This window comes from Mirounga angustirostris, unplaced genomic scaffold (assembly GCF_029215605.1).
Source record: "Mirounga angustirostris isolate CCGP_5_RB_7025 unplaced genomic scaffold, mMirAng1.0.hap1 SCAF_8, whole genome shotgun sequence".
Taxonomy (NCBI): domain Eukaryota; kingdom Metazoa; phylum Chordata; class Mammalia; order Carnivora; family Phocidae; genus Mirounga; species Mirounga angustirostris.
The window spans coordinates 47,292,915-47,311,939 of NW_026991716.1; the positions used below are offsets into that span (position 1 = coordinate 47,292,915).

At 38.1% G+C, this 19,025-nt stretch overlaps 1 protein-coding gene across 1 annotated transcript in view; it reads right to left on the reverse strand.

The window, feature by feature from the left end:
* Window positions 1-19,025, reverse strand: part of PKHD1 (PKHD1 ciliary IPT domain containing fibrocystin/polyductin) — a 453,232-nt gene that overhangs the window by 391,834 nt on the left and 42,373 nt on the right. The window contains exons 23-27 of the mRNA XM_064597023.1: window positions 17,986-18,170; window positions 16,987-17,109; window positions 15,670-15,775; window positions 14,651-14,926; window positions 1,749-1,879 (exon numbers count right to left, since the gene is read on the reverse strand). Coding sequence (XP_064453093.1) covers window positions 1,749-1,879; window positions 14,651-14,926; window positions 15,670-15,775; window positions 16,987-17,109; window positions 17,986-18,170 — 821 coding nt within the window. The remainder of the gene's footprint in view (window positions 1-1,748; window positions 1,880-14,650; window positions 14,927-15,669; window positions 15,776-16,986; window positions 17,110-17,985; window positions 18,171-19,025) is intronic.

Consider the following 19,025-nt stretch of genomic DNA (forward strand, 5'->3'; position numbering starts at 1 on the left):
TGGCATCCAACTGATTAAAGAGTAAATAAGAATGATTTGCAATTAACACACCAGTTGGTTCTGCAAAAAAATGGCAATTTCAAACATATCTATACTTAGCTAAACTATCCATCAGGTGTAATAATATTTTCAGACATGGAAATACTCAGAAAACTTCCCTCCCACATATTCTTTCCTAGGATGTTTCTTTAGGCTATGGTCTCATAACATAAACAACAGCCAAAAAAGAAGATATGAACTCCGAAAGACAGTGAATCTACCCAAGAGAGCAATCAAGGGAAGTGCTAGGATGAAATCTGTAGAATAAACCAAGAAAACACCAAGTTAGATTGAAGCAGGAGAACAGACAGCTTCAAGGAAAAAGAGTAATTGATGTGATGAAATTTTTTTAAGGTAGAGGATTTTTATGATGAGGAAAACATATTAGGAAAAAGAATTAGAATCTCTAAGAAAGAAAACTATAAAATAAAAAATATATTACCTGATTCTGCCCACATCATTAAAATAGTTGTAATAATGTAAACATAGTTTGTTGATTTAACAAGGAAATGGTACTGTAACTATATTCAAAAAATTAAAAGTAGTTGTTTCAAAAAAGGGAACTTGAAGAAGGGTGCAAAGAGGTAAGAGAGCAGGATTGTTCTACTATTTTCCTTTTAATCTTTGCATGTATTACTTGGATCAAAATTTAAAGTTTGTTTTTTAACGCTTATTCTCTCTAGCAAAAGAAATCTGAACCATGCAAATTTTACCAAAAGAAATTTCAGATAACAGGATACTACATATCAAAAGCTTTAGATTCATTTATCCTGAGAAAAATAAATATGCTCCAAAATGTAGTGGGATGACCCAATTTCTGTTGTTTAAAATAGGAGATTTTGAAAATTATCTTAATGTCCAATAATAGGGAAGAGTTAAACAAGTTACTGTACAACTATATATTGGAATTCCATACAGTTTATATGTAAATGTGAACATTTCACAATATTTGAATAACTAGATAAGATAAAAATGTAGGGCCAGAGATCAAAGACGATTCTGAAATTTCTCTTCCAGGGGTCTTTATCTGTTCAATAAACAGTCATCCTTCAGGGTCATGAATGTGTTGAGAATGTTGATGACACTGAACTGGGAATAGATAGTTCAACTTCCACTGTGAGCATGACTCTCACCAACAGAACCAGGGAAGAATGTGGACTCAAATCTCCTGGTAGGCTATGAGATAGTACTAACTGAAGAAGAAAGGGAAAGCTCAGGGACTTGTTTTTAAAGGAAAAAAGAAGCATAAGGGAATAATTAGGAAGACATTTTATAGGAACCAGACATTCTAGAAGTTTCTAAGTCCCACCATTTATATCCATGCCAGAAAACAAAAGTGCTAGTGAAAACTAAGTTATTGTTGCTTGCTTAAGAGAGAAATGAGATGATAATATATGTAAGTTTTGCAAATCAATACCCAGAATATGCACTAGATAAATTCATTTATTCTGTGGCATTATTATTCACTGAGAGTATGAACTGGGACTGCCTGATTGTGTTCTTTTAAAAGAAATCAACTGATGTTAATTGCAAGCCCCACTGGTGGAGTCAGCCTCCCACTTTATTGCAAGATAGGCAATATCAACAATATTAGCATACTCTCATGATGAAAAGGTCATGTTGATTAATTAGGTTCTAAAAAAGATTCGTGAAAACCCTTACACTACATGTTAATAATGGCCACCCACCTGAGAGGAGATTCCACTTACTCTGGGGGGAACTTTGCATTGAATTCTTCGTGAACTGCTTGTGGTGATGTTGATGGCACAAGACCGAGATCCAAATAACACCAGGCTCACATCTTCCAAACCAGAGCCTTGGATGGTGGCCCAGAGCCCTCCTGCAATAAATCAAGCATTTTCAGATGGAATGAAGAGCCATACAGGTAGACAAAAATTATTTGTCCACAAGAGAGAGAAAATGAAATTAAAATATGAAGCTCCTTAGTCAAAACACAAGTCCTGCTCAAACTGCAGAAAAAGACTGATGCTAAATATATAAACTACTATATAAACAGGGAGAAATGGTAAGTAGAAGGCAGGGAGAAGGAGTAACACATCCTGCAGATATTTAAAAATAAAACACAGATAAATGCTGCCAAGAGTCAGGGAAGTAAAGTAGATGGTCTCTGAAAACTCTTCCTGCCCTAGAGTTTTAAATATCATCCCTGCCCATCCTATAGAACTTATTCTCTTTCTGAGATAGCAAGTATAAGAGAGCATCATGGTACAAAGTGCTGGGGCCCAAAGTCAGGGCCACAGATCACTCTGCCACTTAAAGCAGATCATTTGTAACATTGACCCTGAGTTCACTGGTTCTCCCTCCCTCATCTTTAAATGACAGCCTTAGCCCTTCCAGCTTCATGATTTGATACCACAAATACCAGGTTCTAGTCTCCACGATGCTGTAGAGGTGACTGACATCACCTTCCACTGCCATCAGGATTTCTGTACTAACCACTGAAGAACAAACACAGATACTTCTGTCTCCTTGCTGTAGACATCGGTATGAAGAGACATGGCACCAATCATAGTGATATTATGCCACACTTTTGGAGGACCAGCACTTGATCAAGCTAACGAATAGAAAGCTCATTTATTATTCCTGAGGGCAATGATTCCAGTCTGCCATCTCCCCAGAAGGGGATACAAGAGAGGAAGGGAGGCCACCAAATAGGGAAACACATACACCCTGAGAGTGGGAAGTGGATGCAGGAACAAGGTTATCTTCCCCAAGCATGTTAGGGTGAAACAGCAGAACTTATCCAACCTGATAAACACCTTTCAGGAGAATGTGACTGCATGGAATATATGAATATATGAACTTGCCCTGAAGATTCAGAGATAGGGAATAAAATTAAAGAAAAGAGCCAATTTACAATAGTAACACAAAAGATACAATATCTGAAAACATTGTTGACAAGAAATATTCAAGAACATGAAGAATTTGAAGAAACCTTTGAAATGCTACTGTGGAACTTAATAGATGGATTAAAACTTAAATTTAAAAAACCTAAAATAAATGGGTAGAAAAAGTGAACCTCATGAAGGTAGCATATCTTTCAAAATAAACTGAGGCATCAATACAATCCCAATAAAAATACAAAGAGGATTTTTTATTTAACTTAGACAAGCTGATTTTAAAACTAAATAATAGCAATAGACAATACAAAATTTGAAAAATAAGAGCAAAGGGGTCTTCTGCCAGACATTAAAATATCTTATAAAACTACTATAATTAAAATGTAAAAAATGCAATAATAAAACATGCACATTCAGACAGATCATTGAAACAGAATAGGAAGTTTAGAAATAAACCCAGAAAAGTAAGAGGCTATAGGAAATGATAAATGTGGCATTTCATATAAGTGAAAAATAGATGGATTTTCTAATAAGTAAAATAAGTGAATAGTATTGAAAAAATTAAATCTGATCTCCTACCTCACATCCTCACCAAAATAAATTCCAAAGTGATCAAATATTTAAACTTTTATTTAAAAAAAAGAAAACATTAAAAGAAAGAGAAGGCAATATGGGAAAACTTATTTTTATATAATTTCAGAGAGGCAAAGCCCATTCTAAGTATTTAACAAATCCCAAAGCCATAAAAGAAAGATTGATACACTTACTGCATAGACGCATCGCCAAAGGTAAGGGAAACAAAGGCAAAAATGAACTATTGGGATTTCATTAAGATAAAAAGCTTTTGCATAGCAAAAGAAACAGTCAACAAAACCAAAAGACAACCGACAGAATGGGAGAAGATATTTGCAAATGACATATCAGATAAAGGGCTAGTATCCAAAATCTATAAGGAACTTATCAAACTCAACACCCAAAGAACAAATAATCCAATCAAGAAATGGGCAGAAGACATGAACAGATATTTCTGCAAAGAAGACATCCAAATGGCCAACAGACACATGAAAAAGTGCTCAACATCACTTGGCATCAGGGAAATGCAAATCAAAACCACGAGATACACCTCACACCAGTCAGAATGGCTAAAATTAACAAGTCAGGAAATGACAGATGTTGGCAAGGATGCAGAGAAAGGGGAACCCTCCTACACTGTTGGTGGGAATGCAAGCTGGTGCAGCCACTCTGGAAAACAGTAGGAAGGTTCCTCAGAGTTGAAAATAGAGCTACCCTACAACCCAGCAATTGCACTACTGGATATTTACCCCAAAGATACAAATGTAGTGATCCAAAGGGGCACCTGCACCCCAATGTTTATAGTAACAGTGTCCACAATAGCCAAACTATGGAAAGAGCCCAGATGTCCATAGACAGATGAATGGATAAAGAAGATGTGAGATACACACACACACACACACACACACAGGAATATTACTTGGCCATCAAAAAATGAAATCTTGCCATTTGCAATGATGTGGATGGAACTAGAGGGTACTAGAGGGTATTATGCTAAGAGAAAGAAGTCAATCTGAGAAAGACAATTATCATATGATCTCACTGATATGTGGAATTTGAGAAACAAGGCAGAGGATCATAGGGGAGGAGAGGAAAAAATGAAACAAGACAAAACCAGAAAGGGAGACAAACCATAAGAGACTCTTAATCTCAGGAAACTCCAGGGTTGCTGGAGGGGAGAGGGTGGGGGGATGAGGTTGCTAGGTGATGGACATTGGGGAGGGTATGTGTTGTGGTGAGCGCTATGTGTTGTGTAAGACTGATGAATTACAGACCTGTACCTCTGAAACAAATAATACATTATATGTTAATAATAAAAAAAAGAATTACAAAAATAGTAAACAAGTAGACAAACATATAAAGGGCTTACATCCACAATATATATTTTTTAAAAAAGCTCTTAAAATCAATAAGAAAGAAAAATAATCCAATTGAAATAAAGTGGGCTAAGGAGATGGACAGGTGACTGAAAAGAAAATACAATGCTTCTTAAACTTATGAAAAGATACTTAATTTCTCTCTTAGCAAAGTCAATGCGAAGTAAAACTACAATGAAATGTTATTTTTCTTCCATAAAATAAGCAAATATCAAAAAGTTTGGTAACATACTGTGTTAGTAAGATGTGGTAAGTATATAGTCATATATATTGCTACACAGACAATAAACTATAAAACCTCTAAAGAGAATATTTTGGTATTATCAAAATTTTAAGTCTACATAACCTCTTGACTCAGCAATTCCACTTCTAAGATGTTATACTACTATTTTTTTCACATACATGCAAAATGGAACAACTGCATATCCACATACAAAAGAATGAAGTTGGACCCTGTTTTAGGCTGAAATGTTTCCCCCAAAATTCATATTTTGAAGTCCTACCTGCCAATACCTCAAAAGGTGACCTAATTTGGGAAGAGGGTCATTGCAGCTGTAATCAGTTAAGACAAGATGAAGTCATGCTGGAGTGTGGGCCCCAATCCAATATGACTAATATCCTCATAAAAAGGAATAATTTGGACACAGAAAAGATACAGGGAGAACACCAAGTGAAGATGAAAGAGGAGATCAGGGTGATGTTTCCCCAAGCCAAGGAACACCAAAGATTGCCAGCAAACCACCGGAGGCTAAGGGAGAGGCACAAAACAGATTCTCCTTCATAGGCTGGTTCAGAAGGAATCAACTTGGTTGACACCTTGATCCTTGACTTCTGGCCTCCAGAACTGTAAGACGATAAATTTCTGTTGTTTAAGCCGTCCAGTTTCTGGTACCTGGATAAGCAGCCCTAGAAAATTAAGACAGACCCCTACCTTACACCATAAGCAAAAATTAAAATAAATGAAATACCTAAATGCAAAAGCTAAAACTATAAAACTCTCGGGGAAAAAATATGCATAAATTCTAGTGACATTGGATTAGGCCATTATTTCTTAGATATGACACAAAAGCATAAGTACCAACAAGAATAGGACAAACTAGACTTCACCAAAATTAAAAACCACAAACCGTGCTGCACAAGCCATGAGAGAGATAAGCAAGAGAAAAAAGGATTAGAGAAGATCTATAAAAACAACCACAAAACAAGTAACAAAAAGGCAATAAATACATACTTATCAATAATTACTTTGAATGTAAATGAACTAAATGCTCCAATCAAAACACATAGGGTGACAGAATGAATAAAAAAGTTAAGACCCATCTATATGTTGCCTACAAGAGACTCATTTAAGATCTAAAGACCCATATAGATTGAAAGTGAGGAGATACAGAAACATTTTCCATGCAAATGGATGTCAAAAGAAAGCCAGGGTAGCAATATTTATATCAGGAAAAATAGACTTTAAGAGAAAAACTGTAACAAGAGACAAAGAAGGACACTATATAATAATAAAGGGAAAAATCCAACAAGATATAACAATTGTAATTATTTATGCACCCAACATAGGAACACCCAAATACATAAACAGTTAATAACAATCATAAAGGAAATAATAGATACTAATACAGTAACAGTAGGGGATTTTAATAGCTCACTTATGTCAATGGACAGATCATCTAGAAAATCAATGAGGAAGCAGTGTCTTTGGAGGACATATGGGACCATATGGATCTAAAGGACATATTCAGAACATTCCATCCTAAAACAGCAGAATACACATTCTTTTCAAGTGCATATGGAACATTCTCCAGAATATATCACACAATAGGCCATAAAACAAATCTCAATAAATCCAAAAAGATCGAAGTCATACCATGCATCTTTTCTGACCACAACACTACGAAACTAGAAATAAATCACAAGAAAAAATCTGGAAAGACCACAAATACATGGAGGTTAAATAACATGTTACTAAACAATGAATGGGTCAACCAAGAAATCAAAGAAGAAATCAAAAATTACAAATGAAAATGAAAACACAATGGTCCAAAATCTTTGGGATGCAACAAAAGCAGTTCTAAGAGGGAAGTTTACAGAAATACAGGCCTACCTCAAGAAGCAAGAAAAGTCTCAAATTAACAACCTACCCTGACATCTATAGGAACTAGACAAAGAACAAACAAAACCCAAAACCAGCAGAATGAAGGAAATAATAAAGATTAGAACAGAAATAACATAAAACACAATAGAACAGATCAATGAAACCGGGAGTTGGTCTTTGAAAAGACTGACCAAATTGATAAACCTGTAGCCCGACTTGTCAAAACAGAAAGAGAGAGGACTCAAATCAGCAAAACCAGAAATAAAAGAGGAGAAATAAAAACTGACAACACAGAAATACAAAGAATTGGAAAAGAATATTATAAAAAAATTATATGCCAATTACTGGACAATTTAGACTGAATTGATAAATTCCTAGAAACATAGAACCTACCAAAACTGAAGCATGAAGAAACAGAAAACTTGAAGAACCCAATTACCAGCAATGAAATTGAGTCAGTAATCAAAAAATTCCCAACAAACAAAACTCCAGGACCAGATGGCTTCACAGGCGAATTCTACCAAACATTTATAGAAGAGTTTATCCCTATTCTTCTCAAGCTATTCCAAAAAATAGAAGATGAAAGAAAGCTTCCAAATTCATTCTATGAGGCCAGCATTACCCTGATACCAAACCAGATAAAGATACCACAAAAAAAAGAGAACTAGAGGCCAATATTCTGGATGAACATAGGTGCAAAAATCCTCAATAAAATATTAGCAAACTGCATACAACAGTCCATTAAAAATATTCACCTTGACCAAGTGGTACTTATTTCTGGGATGCAAGGGTGGTTCGATATTTGCATATCAATAAACATGATACATCATATCAAGAAGAGAAAGGATAAAAACAATATGATCATTTCAATAGATGCAGAAAAGGCATTTGACAAAGCACAACATCAATTTATGATAAAAATCCTCAACAAAGTTGGTTTAGAGGGTACATACCTCAACATAATAAAGGGCTTATATGAAAAACCTACAGCTAACATCATCCTCAATGGTGAAAAACTTAAGAGCTTTTCTTGTAAGGTCAAGAACAAGACAGGGATGTCCACTCTTGCCATTTTTATTCAACATAGTACTGGAAGCCCCAGCCACAGCAATCAGACAAAAGAAGGGAATAAAAGGCATCCAAATTGGCAATGAAGAAATAAAACATCCACTATTTGCAGATATGATACTATAGGTAGAAAATGCTAAAGACTCCACCAAAAAATTGCTAAAACTGATAAATGAATTCAGTAAAGTTGCAGGATACAAAATCAATGTACAGAAACCCATTGCATTTCTACACACTAATAATGAAGTAACAGAAAGAGAAATTTTTTTATTTTATTTTATTTTATTTTTTAAATAGATCTTCTGGTTTTTTTTTTTAAAGATTTTATTTATTTATTTGAGAGAGAGAATGAGAGAGAGAGAGCATGAGAGGGGGGAGGGTCAGAGGGAGAAGCAGACTCCCTGCCAAGCAGGGAGCCCGATGCGGGACTCGATCCCGGGACTCCAGGATTATGACCCGAGCCGAAGGCAGTCGCTTAACCAACTGAGCCACCCAGGCGCCCGAAAGAAATTTTTTTAAAATCCCATCTACAATTGCACCAAAATTAATAAAATAAATTTAACCAAATAGGTGAAAGATTTGTACTCTGGAAACATAAAATATTGATGAAAGAAACTGAAGATGACACAAACAGAAAGACATTCCATGCTCATGGATTGGAAGAACAAAAATAGTTAAAACGTCCATACTACACAAAGCAATATACAGATTTAATGCAGTCCATATCAAAATACCAAAAGCATTTTTCACAGAACTAGAACAAACAATCCTAAAATTTGTATGGAACCACAGAAGACCCTGAACAGCCAAAGCAATTTTGAAAAAAAAAAAAGGAAACTGGAGGTATCACAATTCCAGACTTCAAGTTATACTACAAAGTTGTAGTAATCAAAACAATATGGTACTAGCACAAAAAGGGACACATAGATCAAAGGAACAGAATATAAATCCCAGAAATAAACCCACAATTATATGGTTAATTAATCTTCAACAAAAGAGATAAGAGAATGGAATGGGAAAAAGACAGTCTCTTCCACAAATGGTGTTGGAAAAACTGGACAGCTACATGCAAAAGAATGAAATGGGCCCAGCACTTAGAGCATACACAAAAATAAACTCAAAATGGATTAGGGACCTAAGTGGAGACCTGAAACCATAAAAACCCTAGAAGAGAGAACAGGCAGTCGTTTCTCTGACATCGGCTGTAACAACATCTCTCCAGATGTTTCCTAAAGGAAACAAAAGCAAAATAAACTATTGGGGCTACATCAAAATAAAAAGCTTCTGTATAGCAAGAAGCAACCAACAAAACTAAAAAAACAACCTACTGAATGGGAGAAGATATTTGCAAATGACATATCTGATAAAGGATTAGTATCCAAAATACATAAAGAACTTACACAACTCAACACCACAAAGCAAATCATCTAATTTAAAAATGGGCATAAGATATGAACAGACATTTCTCCAAAGAAGACATACAGATGGCCAACAGACACATGAAAAGATGCTCAACATCTCTCATCATCAGGGAAATGCAAATCAAAACCATAATGCAATATCAACTCATACCTGTCAGAATGGCTAAAATCGAAAAGTCAAGAAACAAGTGTTCATGAGAATGTGGAGAAAACAGAACCCTCGTGCATTATTGATGGGAATGCAAACTGATGCAACTACTGTAGAAAACAGTATGGGGCGCCTGGGTGGCTCAGTCGTTAAGTGTCTGCCTTCGGCTCAGGTCATGATCCCAGGGTCCTGGGATCGAGCCCCGCATCGGGCTCCCTGCTCTGCGGGAAGCCTGCTTCTCTCTCTCCCACTCCCCCTGCTTGTGTTCCCTCTCTCGCTGTGTCTCTCTCTGTCAAATAAATAAATAAAATCTTAAAAAAAAAAAAAAGAAAACATTATGGAGGTTCCTCAAAAATTAAAAATAGAACTACCCTACAATCTAGTAATCACATTACTGAGTATTTACCCAAAGAATATGAAAATACTAATTCAAAGGGATACATGCACCCCTATGTTTATTGCAACATTATTTACAATAGTAAAATTATGGAAGTAACCCAAGTGTCCATCAATGGATAAAGAATGGATAAAGAAGATGTGAGATATATATATCTATATATCTCAGAATATTCAGCCATAAAAAATGAAATCTTGCCATTTGCAACAACATGGATGGAGCTAGAGAGTATATTGCTAAATGAAATAAGCCAATCAGAGAAAGTCAAATACCATATGATTTCACTCATATATAGTATTTAAGCAACAAAACAAATGAACAAAGGGAAAAAAAAAATAAACTAAAAAACAGACTCAACTACAGAGAATAAACAGTTACCAGAGGGGAGGTGGGTGGGGGAATGAGTGAAATAGGTAAAGGGGATTAAGAGTACACTTATCATGATGAACACTGAGTAATATATAGAATTGTTGAATCATTATACTGTACACCTGAATATAATACTGTATGTTAATTATACTGGAATTAAAATTTTTAAAAATTTAAAAACAACTTTTGTGCTCCAAAGAATACTATCAAGAAAATAAAAAGACAACCCACAAAAAGGGAAAAAAATACATGCAACTCATATATCTGATGAGACTCTTACCCACCATATATAAAGAACTCTTATAACTCAATAATAAATGGCCAAAGGATTTTGATGAGCATTTCTCCGAAGATACACAAATGGTTAGGAAGGACATGAAAAGATGTTCAACATCATTAGTCATTAGGAAAATTCAAATCAAAATCACGATGATAATAGGCTCCAGTTCAAGATGGCAATGTAGGAAGACTCTGAACTCACCTCCTCCACAGAACATACCAAATTACACCTCTTAATAGAACAATTCCTCCTGAAGAAGAACTGAGAGCTGACTGACCAGCTAGCTATTAAACAGCCAAAGACAGAGAGAATGGCAAGAGAACAGTGAGAGATATGCAAAGACAGTAACAAGAACCCCCACCCCCAATGTTGCAAATGGCTGTGGTGAGGAACAGTACTGAAGGACCAGGAATAGATCCTTCTGTCCTTGGGAACACAAAAAACCCTGCAGTTTAAAGAGCAACTAGCATATAAAAGAGACAACACTAAAACTCTGCCAAGTGGTTGAGTTGCTGCCAGAAAGCTCTTCAGATCACAGGGACTGGAGAATGACACAGTTCACAATCCTATCCCACCATAAAAGCCTAGACCAGAGTAGGGTCTAGCCACCATAACTGGAATGTTCAGTCATCTTGGTGAGCTTATGACTTTAGCAAGCCCGTGGTCCACAAGCTTGCACCAACCACCCTGTGGTGCTAGGGCACAGAAAACAAACTGTGGAGTTGTGGGGGTTTTGTTTGTTTTAATTTATACTGTCTTATTGTATTTTTACTTTTTAAAATGTCTTGTCTTATTTTGTTTTTATTTTTTTTCTTGGTTTTGTTCTTTTCTTTCTTGTTCTTTTTTCTTTTCTCCTTTTTTTTTCTTCTTTCTTTTTTCTTCTTTCATCTTATTTTTTTAATTTTATTATTATTTGTTTCTTTATTCTCTCTGTAAAAAGTCATGGTTTAAAAGAGTAACTAGCATATACATCCATAGCTCCAGTCAGCAAAAATACACACAGTCTGCCCAACTCCAGAGAAGTAGCCATTTTGCCTAATCCATAGAAACAAACACAGAAAGTCATGCAAAATGGGGAGACAGAGGAATATGCTCCAAAAGAAAAAACAAGAAAAAAACTTAGTAAAAGAATTAAGTGGAACCAAAATAAGTAACATACCTGATAAATAATTTAAAGTAATGATCATAAAGATACTCACTAGGCTGGAGAAAAGAATGGAAAAACTTGGTGAGAGCTTCAATAAAAAGAATATATTTTTAAAAACCAGTCAGAGTTGGGGCGCGTGGGTGGCTCAGTTGGTTAAGCGACTACCTTCGGCTCAGATCATGATCCTGGAGTCCCTGGATCAAGTCCCGCATCGGGCTCCCTGCTCTGCAGGGAGTCTGCTTCTCCTTCTGACCCTCCCCCCTCTCATGTGCTCTCTCTCATTCTCTCTCTCTCTCAAATAAATAAATAAAATCTTAAAAAAAAAAACAGTCAGAGTTGAATACAATAACTGAAATTAAAAAACACACTAGAAGGAATCAACAGATTACAGGATGCAGAAGAATGTATCAATGATCTGGAAGACAAGGTAATGGAAAATTTCGGCTCAGGTCATGATCTCAGGGTCCTGGGATCAAGTCCCAGGTCAGGCTCCGCACTCAGCAGGGAGTCTGCTTGAGGATTCTCTCTCTCTCTCTCCCTCTCCATCTCCCCCTCACACACTCTCTCTCTCTTAAAAAAAAAAAAAAAAAAAAGCCTTTCTAGGGTGCTTCTGCATATGGGCAAGTGGTGATTTCAAATGTTATTGATTATAATACTTTATGTATTCATTACATATAAAGCTACTCTGTAAATTCTTTGCTGGTAGGCCTCAATCTGGTTCTATTTAAACTCCCCATAGCAGCATTTCTCAAACTGTACTATTCCTAGAAATTGCCTGAGGATCCTGTTAAAGTGCAAATTGATTCAGGAGGTCTGGGGTGGAGGCTGAGACTCTGCGTTTCTAAAAAACTCCCAGATGATGCAGATACCACTGGTCCAGAACCACACTTTGAGTGCCAAGATCTTCAGCATCTAGCGGGGCTTTATAATGTTGATTGATTGATTGATCGATTGACACTGGTTGATACTAGGTAAGTGGCAAGAGCAGAGGAAGGGTTAACAGGGAAAGTTTAGAGCCAGTAATTAGAAAAGTAGGAGCTAGAGCCTCTCTCTAGCTCCTTCCCTTTCCCCTTAGTCTTACTAAAAGCCGACTTGCACCCATCATACACTACCCCTTCTCGGAGTCTTCCATCTTTTACTAAAGTATAGAAGGATGAAGTGCAATCCTCCTAGACAAATCCCTGCACTATGCATCGCTGGTACCGCATGCCCTGATAGGGTGACCAACTCATCCTGCTTTGCCTGGGACTTGCCAAAGTTTAGCACTGAGTTCCAAAGCCTCACTTTGAAACTAAAAAGTCTCATGTCCTGGGAGACCCCTCAGTCCCAAGAAAACAGGACAGTTGGCCACCCCACCTGTGAAAAGCACTCTACAGAGGGGAAGTGAGGATGACAAGGTCCCATGTGTGCACTTGAGGTGTGTGCAATCCAGTTGGTGGGGGGTGGAGAGGAGGTGAAGGCGGGTTTGTGTGACCTGAACTGCAAAGCCAACCTTCTAAGAAGATCAAAGCCACTTAAAAATCTCAGGAGAAGACACTATTTTAGGCCCTAAATTCAAACCAATAATTACTGAGTTCCTAGAGAATATGATCTTTCACCCCGAGCTCCCCATATCATCTGGTCCCTGCCTGAAACCACCGAGAAATAGAGCAAGCTTGCTCGGTTCCTGTGCAGAGATGAGTCAGGGTGGGCCTCATAATTCACTCTTCTAGGCAAAGTCAAGTCAGAAATGAGCTGTTCCTTTGAGCAATGAGTCTGTGGCAGGAAATGCTGCTTTAAACAAAAAAAAAGGTTCTAAGCCACAGTTCTTTGACCAAGAGAATAAACAATGACACAAATCCAAGACATTAAAGAAAGTAGTTTTATGCTCTAAAAAATCATACATTAACACATATAAGTGAGTTTTCCTGACATTCTTACAATCTGGCTGGGTTGTTTTTAACTGGTTGCGTCCCTCAGAAGGCATGGAGAGATCCCTGGTTTCCATGGCACTAACCTACAATCCATGGGGTCAATGTCGGTAAGACCCACTGCCTTCTGTCTACTGCCCACTCAAATAGTAGTTGGCTTTGCATGATAGCCAAGTATCCAACTGTACATCAGTCCACAAACGATTGTGTACATAAGGCCTGTGCTTCATATTTGCAAATGTTTTTACTTTTCAAGGTCCTTTCCCACCTGTTGGCTCATTTTAATCTCACACAGAAGTAGGAGGCTTGTGAGTCAGGCATCATCAGGCCCGCTGCATAGCTAAGTCAGCAGGGCGGTATAGAAGAAGCAGGAGGCTGAGCTTCTGAAAATCCCAGTTTGCAGCTAGCTCTACCTCTTCCCATTGGAAAGCCTTGGGCCAGTCACTCTGCTTCCAACCACCATTACCTCATCTAAAAAAAGTGGATAATAATTCCATCTTTGGAGCAGTTCTAGGCATTTAGGGAGTGCGACTGCCCAGATGAGGTACTCAGTAAATGATACTGTGCCCATCATCATCGTTATTAGGAAAATGCATCCCATAAAAGTAACTGAAACTCCTAAGGTCACATATCTGACTTTCGCAGGACAAAAACCCAGGCACATGTCCCAACTCCCAATCTGGTGTTGTTCCCCCTGGACCGAATTGTCCCAGTGCCTCAGTAACTGACCCAGTTATGCCTGACACCCTCAGCCAACTATGATCCTTTATGGGGCAAGTGACTTCATTTAAGGGCTCAAAAGTCTGTAGCTCATTAGACAAAATTGCTGATGGCAGAAAACAAAAAGCTGTGACTCGTAGGGGATATAGAATTTATCACGTGACAGGACTAGGTTCCTCATATCGGCAAGCATGCTAGCTTCAGAGGGTCAGATGCATGGTGGGGTGCTCCCCAGCTTACCAATCTCTGCAGCTCTGGAAGGCTCCACAGCATCCAGTCTGGGCTCCATGCTTAGGAAGAGGGCTTCTCCACTGGCGTTGATGGCATGACCAAAAGGCCTCACCACCACGGAGAGCGAGTGCATTCCAACAGGTAGCAGGTCTGTCTGACAGACCACGTTCGTTTGGTTTGAGAAAAGAACTTTGCAAATCGTGTTGTTCACCGTAACCTCCAGGGCCTGGGGGTCACCGGAGAAACTAGTTCCCAAAATATAAACCAGTAGGTTGGTGTCACCATCTTAAAAGAGGGAAAAAATAAAATAAAAGAACAAAGTCATCTCTCAGTGATATAACTCCATTTAAGAGAACTCTGTCCAATGTCAAATGTTCATTCCCTCTCACCTTCCCCTCCCAAAATTCAAGGAGTTGAACGCTGACTCAAATATTGGGCATCTATATTTATTATGGCAGTATACAGCCCCCATCTGAAGTTTTCTCAAACTAGAATAAGAGATCACTAGTCAACTTTTAAAAAATGAAAAAAAATCAAAATAAACAAATTTCAAAACAAGGGACAAAGAGAATAAAACATTTTAGGTGATCAAAACTCCACCTGTCTCGGGGCACCTGGGTGGCTCAGTCGGTTAAGTGTCTGACTCTTCGTTTCAGCTCAGGTCATGATCTCAGGGTTGTGAGATTGACCCCATGTTGGGCTCCCTGCTCAGCATGGAGCCTGCTTGGGATTCTCTCTCTTCCTCTCCCTCTGCCCTTCCCCTGCTCAGGTGTGCACTCTCCCTCTCTCTCTTTCTCTCTCTCTCTCTCTCTCTCTCAAAAAAAGAAAAAATGCTCCACCTGTCTCCATTTCAAACCATAACCATATCATTTAGATTAAACAAAAAATACACTTTCTGCTGCATCACTTAACATCCACCCCATGAATTGATGCACCTTCTGTCCACCCACCACCAGGTACATGGCCTCTAACAAATCACTCTGAGTCTGAAGTTCATGACTATCTCAATGCCAACTCACAAATCATACCAAGGGAATACCACACAGAGTGGACCTGGGGAGTGGACCCTTCAAGGTACTGGAAAGAACAGGAACCTGAGCAATGGGCTGGTATATCATTCACTCGCACAACCACCTGAAAAAAATGCAGAAGAATTAAAGGCAAATGTATGCATTTCATGTGCTCAAGAGTATTCAGAAAGCACTTGTGAAATGTGCCCAAATTAACCTGTTTAATGACTCGTTTTTTTTCTTTCTTCTATTTCTCAGTTACAAACCCTAATGAGTGATTCAAAATATGTTAGGCTTTCTTAAAATGACAGTTTTTTGCTGAAACCTAACATTTCTACAATCAAATATGCTAAATCTTGAATAAATTTCCTCTCTGTAGTAAATTTAATAAAATTCAAATTGCCCAAGGACTTTTTATCACTCTAGATTATATTCAACTGGATACCTGTGATAAGTCCTTTATTTGCTGGTACATGCCAACAAAGTAGGCACCTTCCTTCCATTGTACTACGTGGATATGCACCTGGAAAACAGTGTACTTGGGCATTTGGTTTGGGGTCTTTTTGTCCTAGAATGGTAGGTCCCCAATAAGAGACTGCATGAGTCTTCCTCTCACTGTTTCTAATGTTAATCTGGTGGAACTCTACAATACTTGGAGATGGGGAAGGTGAAAAAAATAGGACTTGTTTGATGCTCTACATATAAAATATGGATTAAAAGCACACACTATATTTATAATACTGTTTGCTTATGGAGGGAAGGGGTGTGGGGATGGTACGAAGGCATACATGATAAAGAACATTTCAATTTTATCTCTAGTGTTTTATTCATAAACACACACAAAACATAATCTATCAAAATATTGGCAATTATTAACCTTTGGTTTGGATACCCAGGTGTTGGTTACATTATTCTTTATAGTTTTAACATTTTAAATTTTCTCAAATTAAAAGCAGATGACTTGTAACAGGAATATGGGCAGATGGAAAAGATAAAAAGACATTTTAAAGAGATAAGGCACTGACTTAGCTCATTTACTTTCCAGTGCCACTGTGTGGAGGTAATAAATCCTATGTAGCTACAGAGGTTCTCCATTTTTGGTACCATAATAACAGCATTGATAATTATAATAATAGGATGCTGTGCTTACAAAGTGCTTCTATTTTCAAAGCACTGTTTTTTATGCACCGTGGAAGTAGAGAGAGGACAGGCATAACTGTCTCTGTTTTATGGATTGGAAAACTGATCCTTGAAACTGGTCCACGTTACATATCCAGGAGGGAGTGAGACACCTGGAAGTGGTACTTGCACTTTGGGCGGTCCATCTGCTCTCACCTGAGTGTGCTGGTTAGCAGTAACCAACATGTCTCCAAATATGGGTCCAAGAAAAACTCCACCATCATACACCACCCGCATGGTTGCAGCAGGGTTCACTCCAGTTAGATTTGCATCAGAGACCTGAAATGGTTAAATTTCTGGTGAATTCTGTCACGGAACAGACATCTAATCTAATAGAAGTCTAAATCTCATGATAAAGGGTCTTTTCACATAAAGGTAAGGGGAAAAGTGCTATAAGATGACTCTCATCCATCCTCCATCTCCACCCCAATATTTTGTTTGAAAACCAGATGACCCAGAATACCATATAACAGGGATAAAATTTTATCTTGGGTTTCATTTTATAATAACCAAATGCTAGATGGTCATTAGATTATTTTTTAAAACCCTAAATATGCAAGAGCATCTGGTTTTGTCATTATCCAGAGACAGCAAATCCTTTTTGAAACTTCCTTCTGCTGTGCCATCTGCCTCCATGATAATCTAAGTCAATCACATCTGCTTAAATTATCTAATAACAGATGTAGAATTATTGTATGGTGGACACTGACCAACAACTTCTACCTACACCGAGTTAGGGAAGGAGATGTTGGGTTTAAATTGCTTTACCAGCAATTTAATGTATGAGATGCAAAACATGCCTTGAAAACTTCCCGAAAGATCACTGAACCCCTTTACTTGAATATTCCAACAAAATTAATAATTCATGATGGTTTTCACTCATATAATTCTGATTTTTTTTTAAGATTTTATTTATTTATTTGAGAGAGAGAGAATGAGAGACAGAGAGCACAAGAGGGAGGAGGGTCAGAGAGAGAAGCAGACTCCCTGCCGAGCAGGGAGCCTGATGCGGGACTCGATCCCGGGACTCCAGGATCATGACCTGAGCCGAAGGCAGTCGCTTAACCCACTGAGCCACCCAGGCGCCCCTGATTTTTTTTTTTTTTTTTACAAAATTGCTCCCAGACACCAAACGCACACCACTACCATACATACCCTCATGAAATTGGGCAAATCTCCAACTTGGGTGGACCAGGAGAGGGTCCACACATGCTCATAGCAAGACTTCAGCTCCTCCGTTACAATGAGGTCAGTGACGTTGAGGTACCTGGATGTGAGGCTATCAGCATTGTTCTGTAAGAGCTTGCGAAGGTGACTAGCGGATATACACACGGGGACATCTGTGGGACAAGGTTTTGATATAAAACATACAAAATACTAATTACTCCACCGCATGAGGTTTCCTCATCAAAATAACAGAGAAAAAATGTCAGGGTGTCCACTAATTATACAGGAGACCCTCAAGTTCAAAATATGTCTTTGAGTGAAACCCCAGCCCAGTTAACCGTGTGTTTCCTAAGGCAAATACAAGGAGAGGCCTACTTTTTATATTGTGATACCTTTAATCAGTATCCCATCTTATAGCAAGCAGAGAGCATCATCACATCAGACAAAACCATCTCCACTGTCAACTCCAAATATACACTCCAGACACCCTGGTAATGCCTGAAAGCCTTATGAAATAGTGGGTTTCCCCTGGAAAACTCTAGCTGGCCCTGAGAACAGAGAAAAGTTGGCCACCTTTCACAGGCAGTTGGGGGAGGTACATAGCACCTGGCGCCCATAAAAGCTTAGCCAACCCAGCTGAGGAATGTTGGCATTGAACTTCGGCTTCTCTATTAGAATTCTTTTAAGCCCAACCATCTGCTTCCCCATTCCACAGCCCCACAGAGAAATAACAGCCCTCTGTGCTTAAGCCCTGCTCGTGGTTGAACTCTGGTTCTTGCTTTACCGAAAGTTTCCATTTCATTAGCTACTCCCAAAAGCCCTGTAAGGTGGGCCATTTAGGTATCCTAATGCCTACTCTAGAGATGAAGAAAGTGAGACCCAAGGAGATTCAGAAGCTGCCCAACCAAGAGAGACGGGTTTACACTTAACCCAGAATGCCTTCTAATTCCTCAAGGGTCTTCCTCTTGAATTCCACATGGCCTGGGAGTGTTCAGAAAATACCACTGTATTTCTAAAGTGCAAACAAA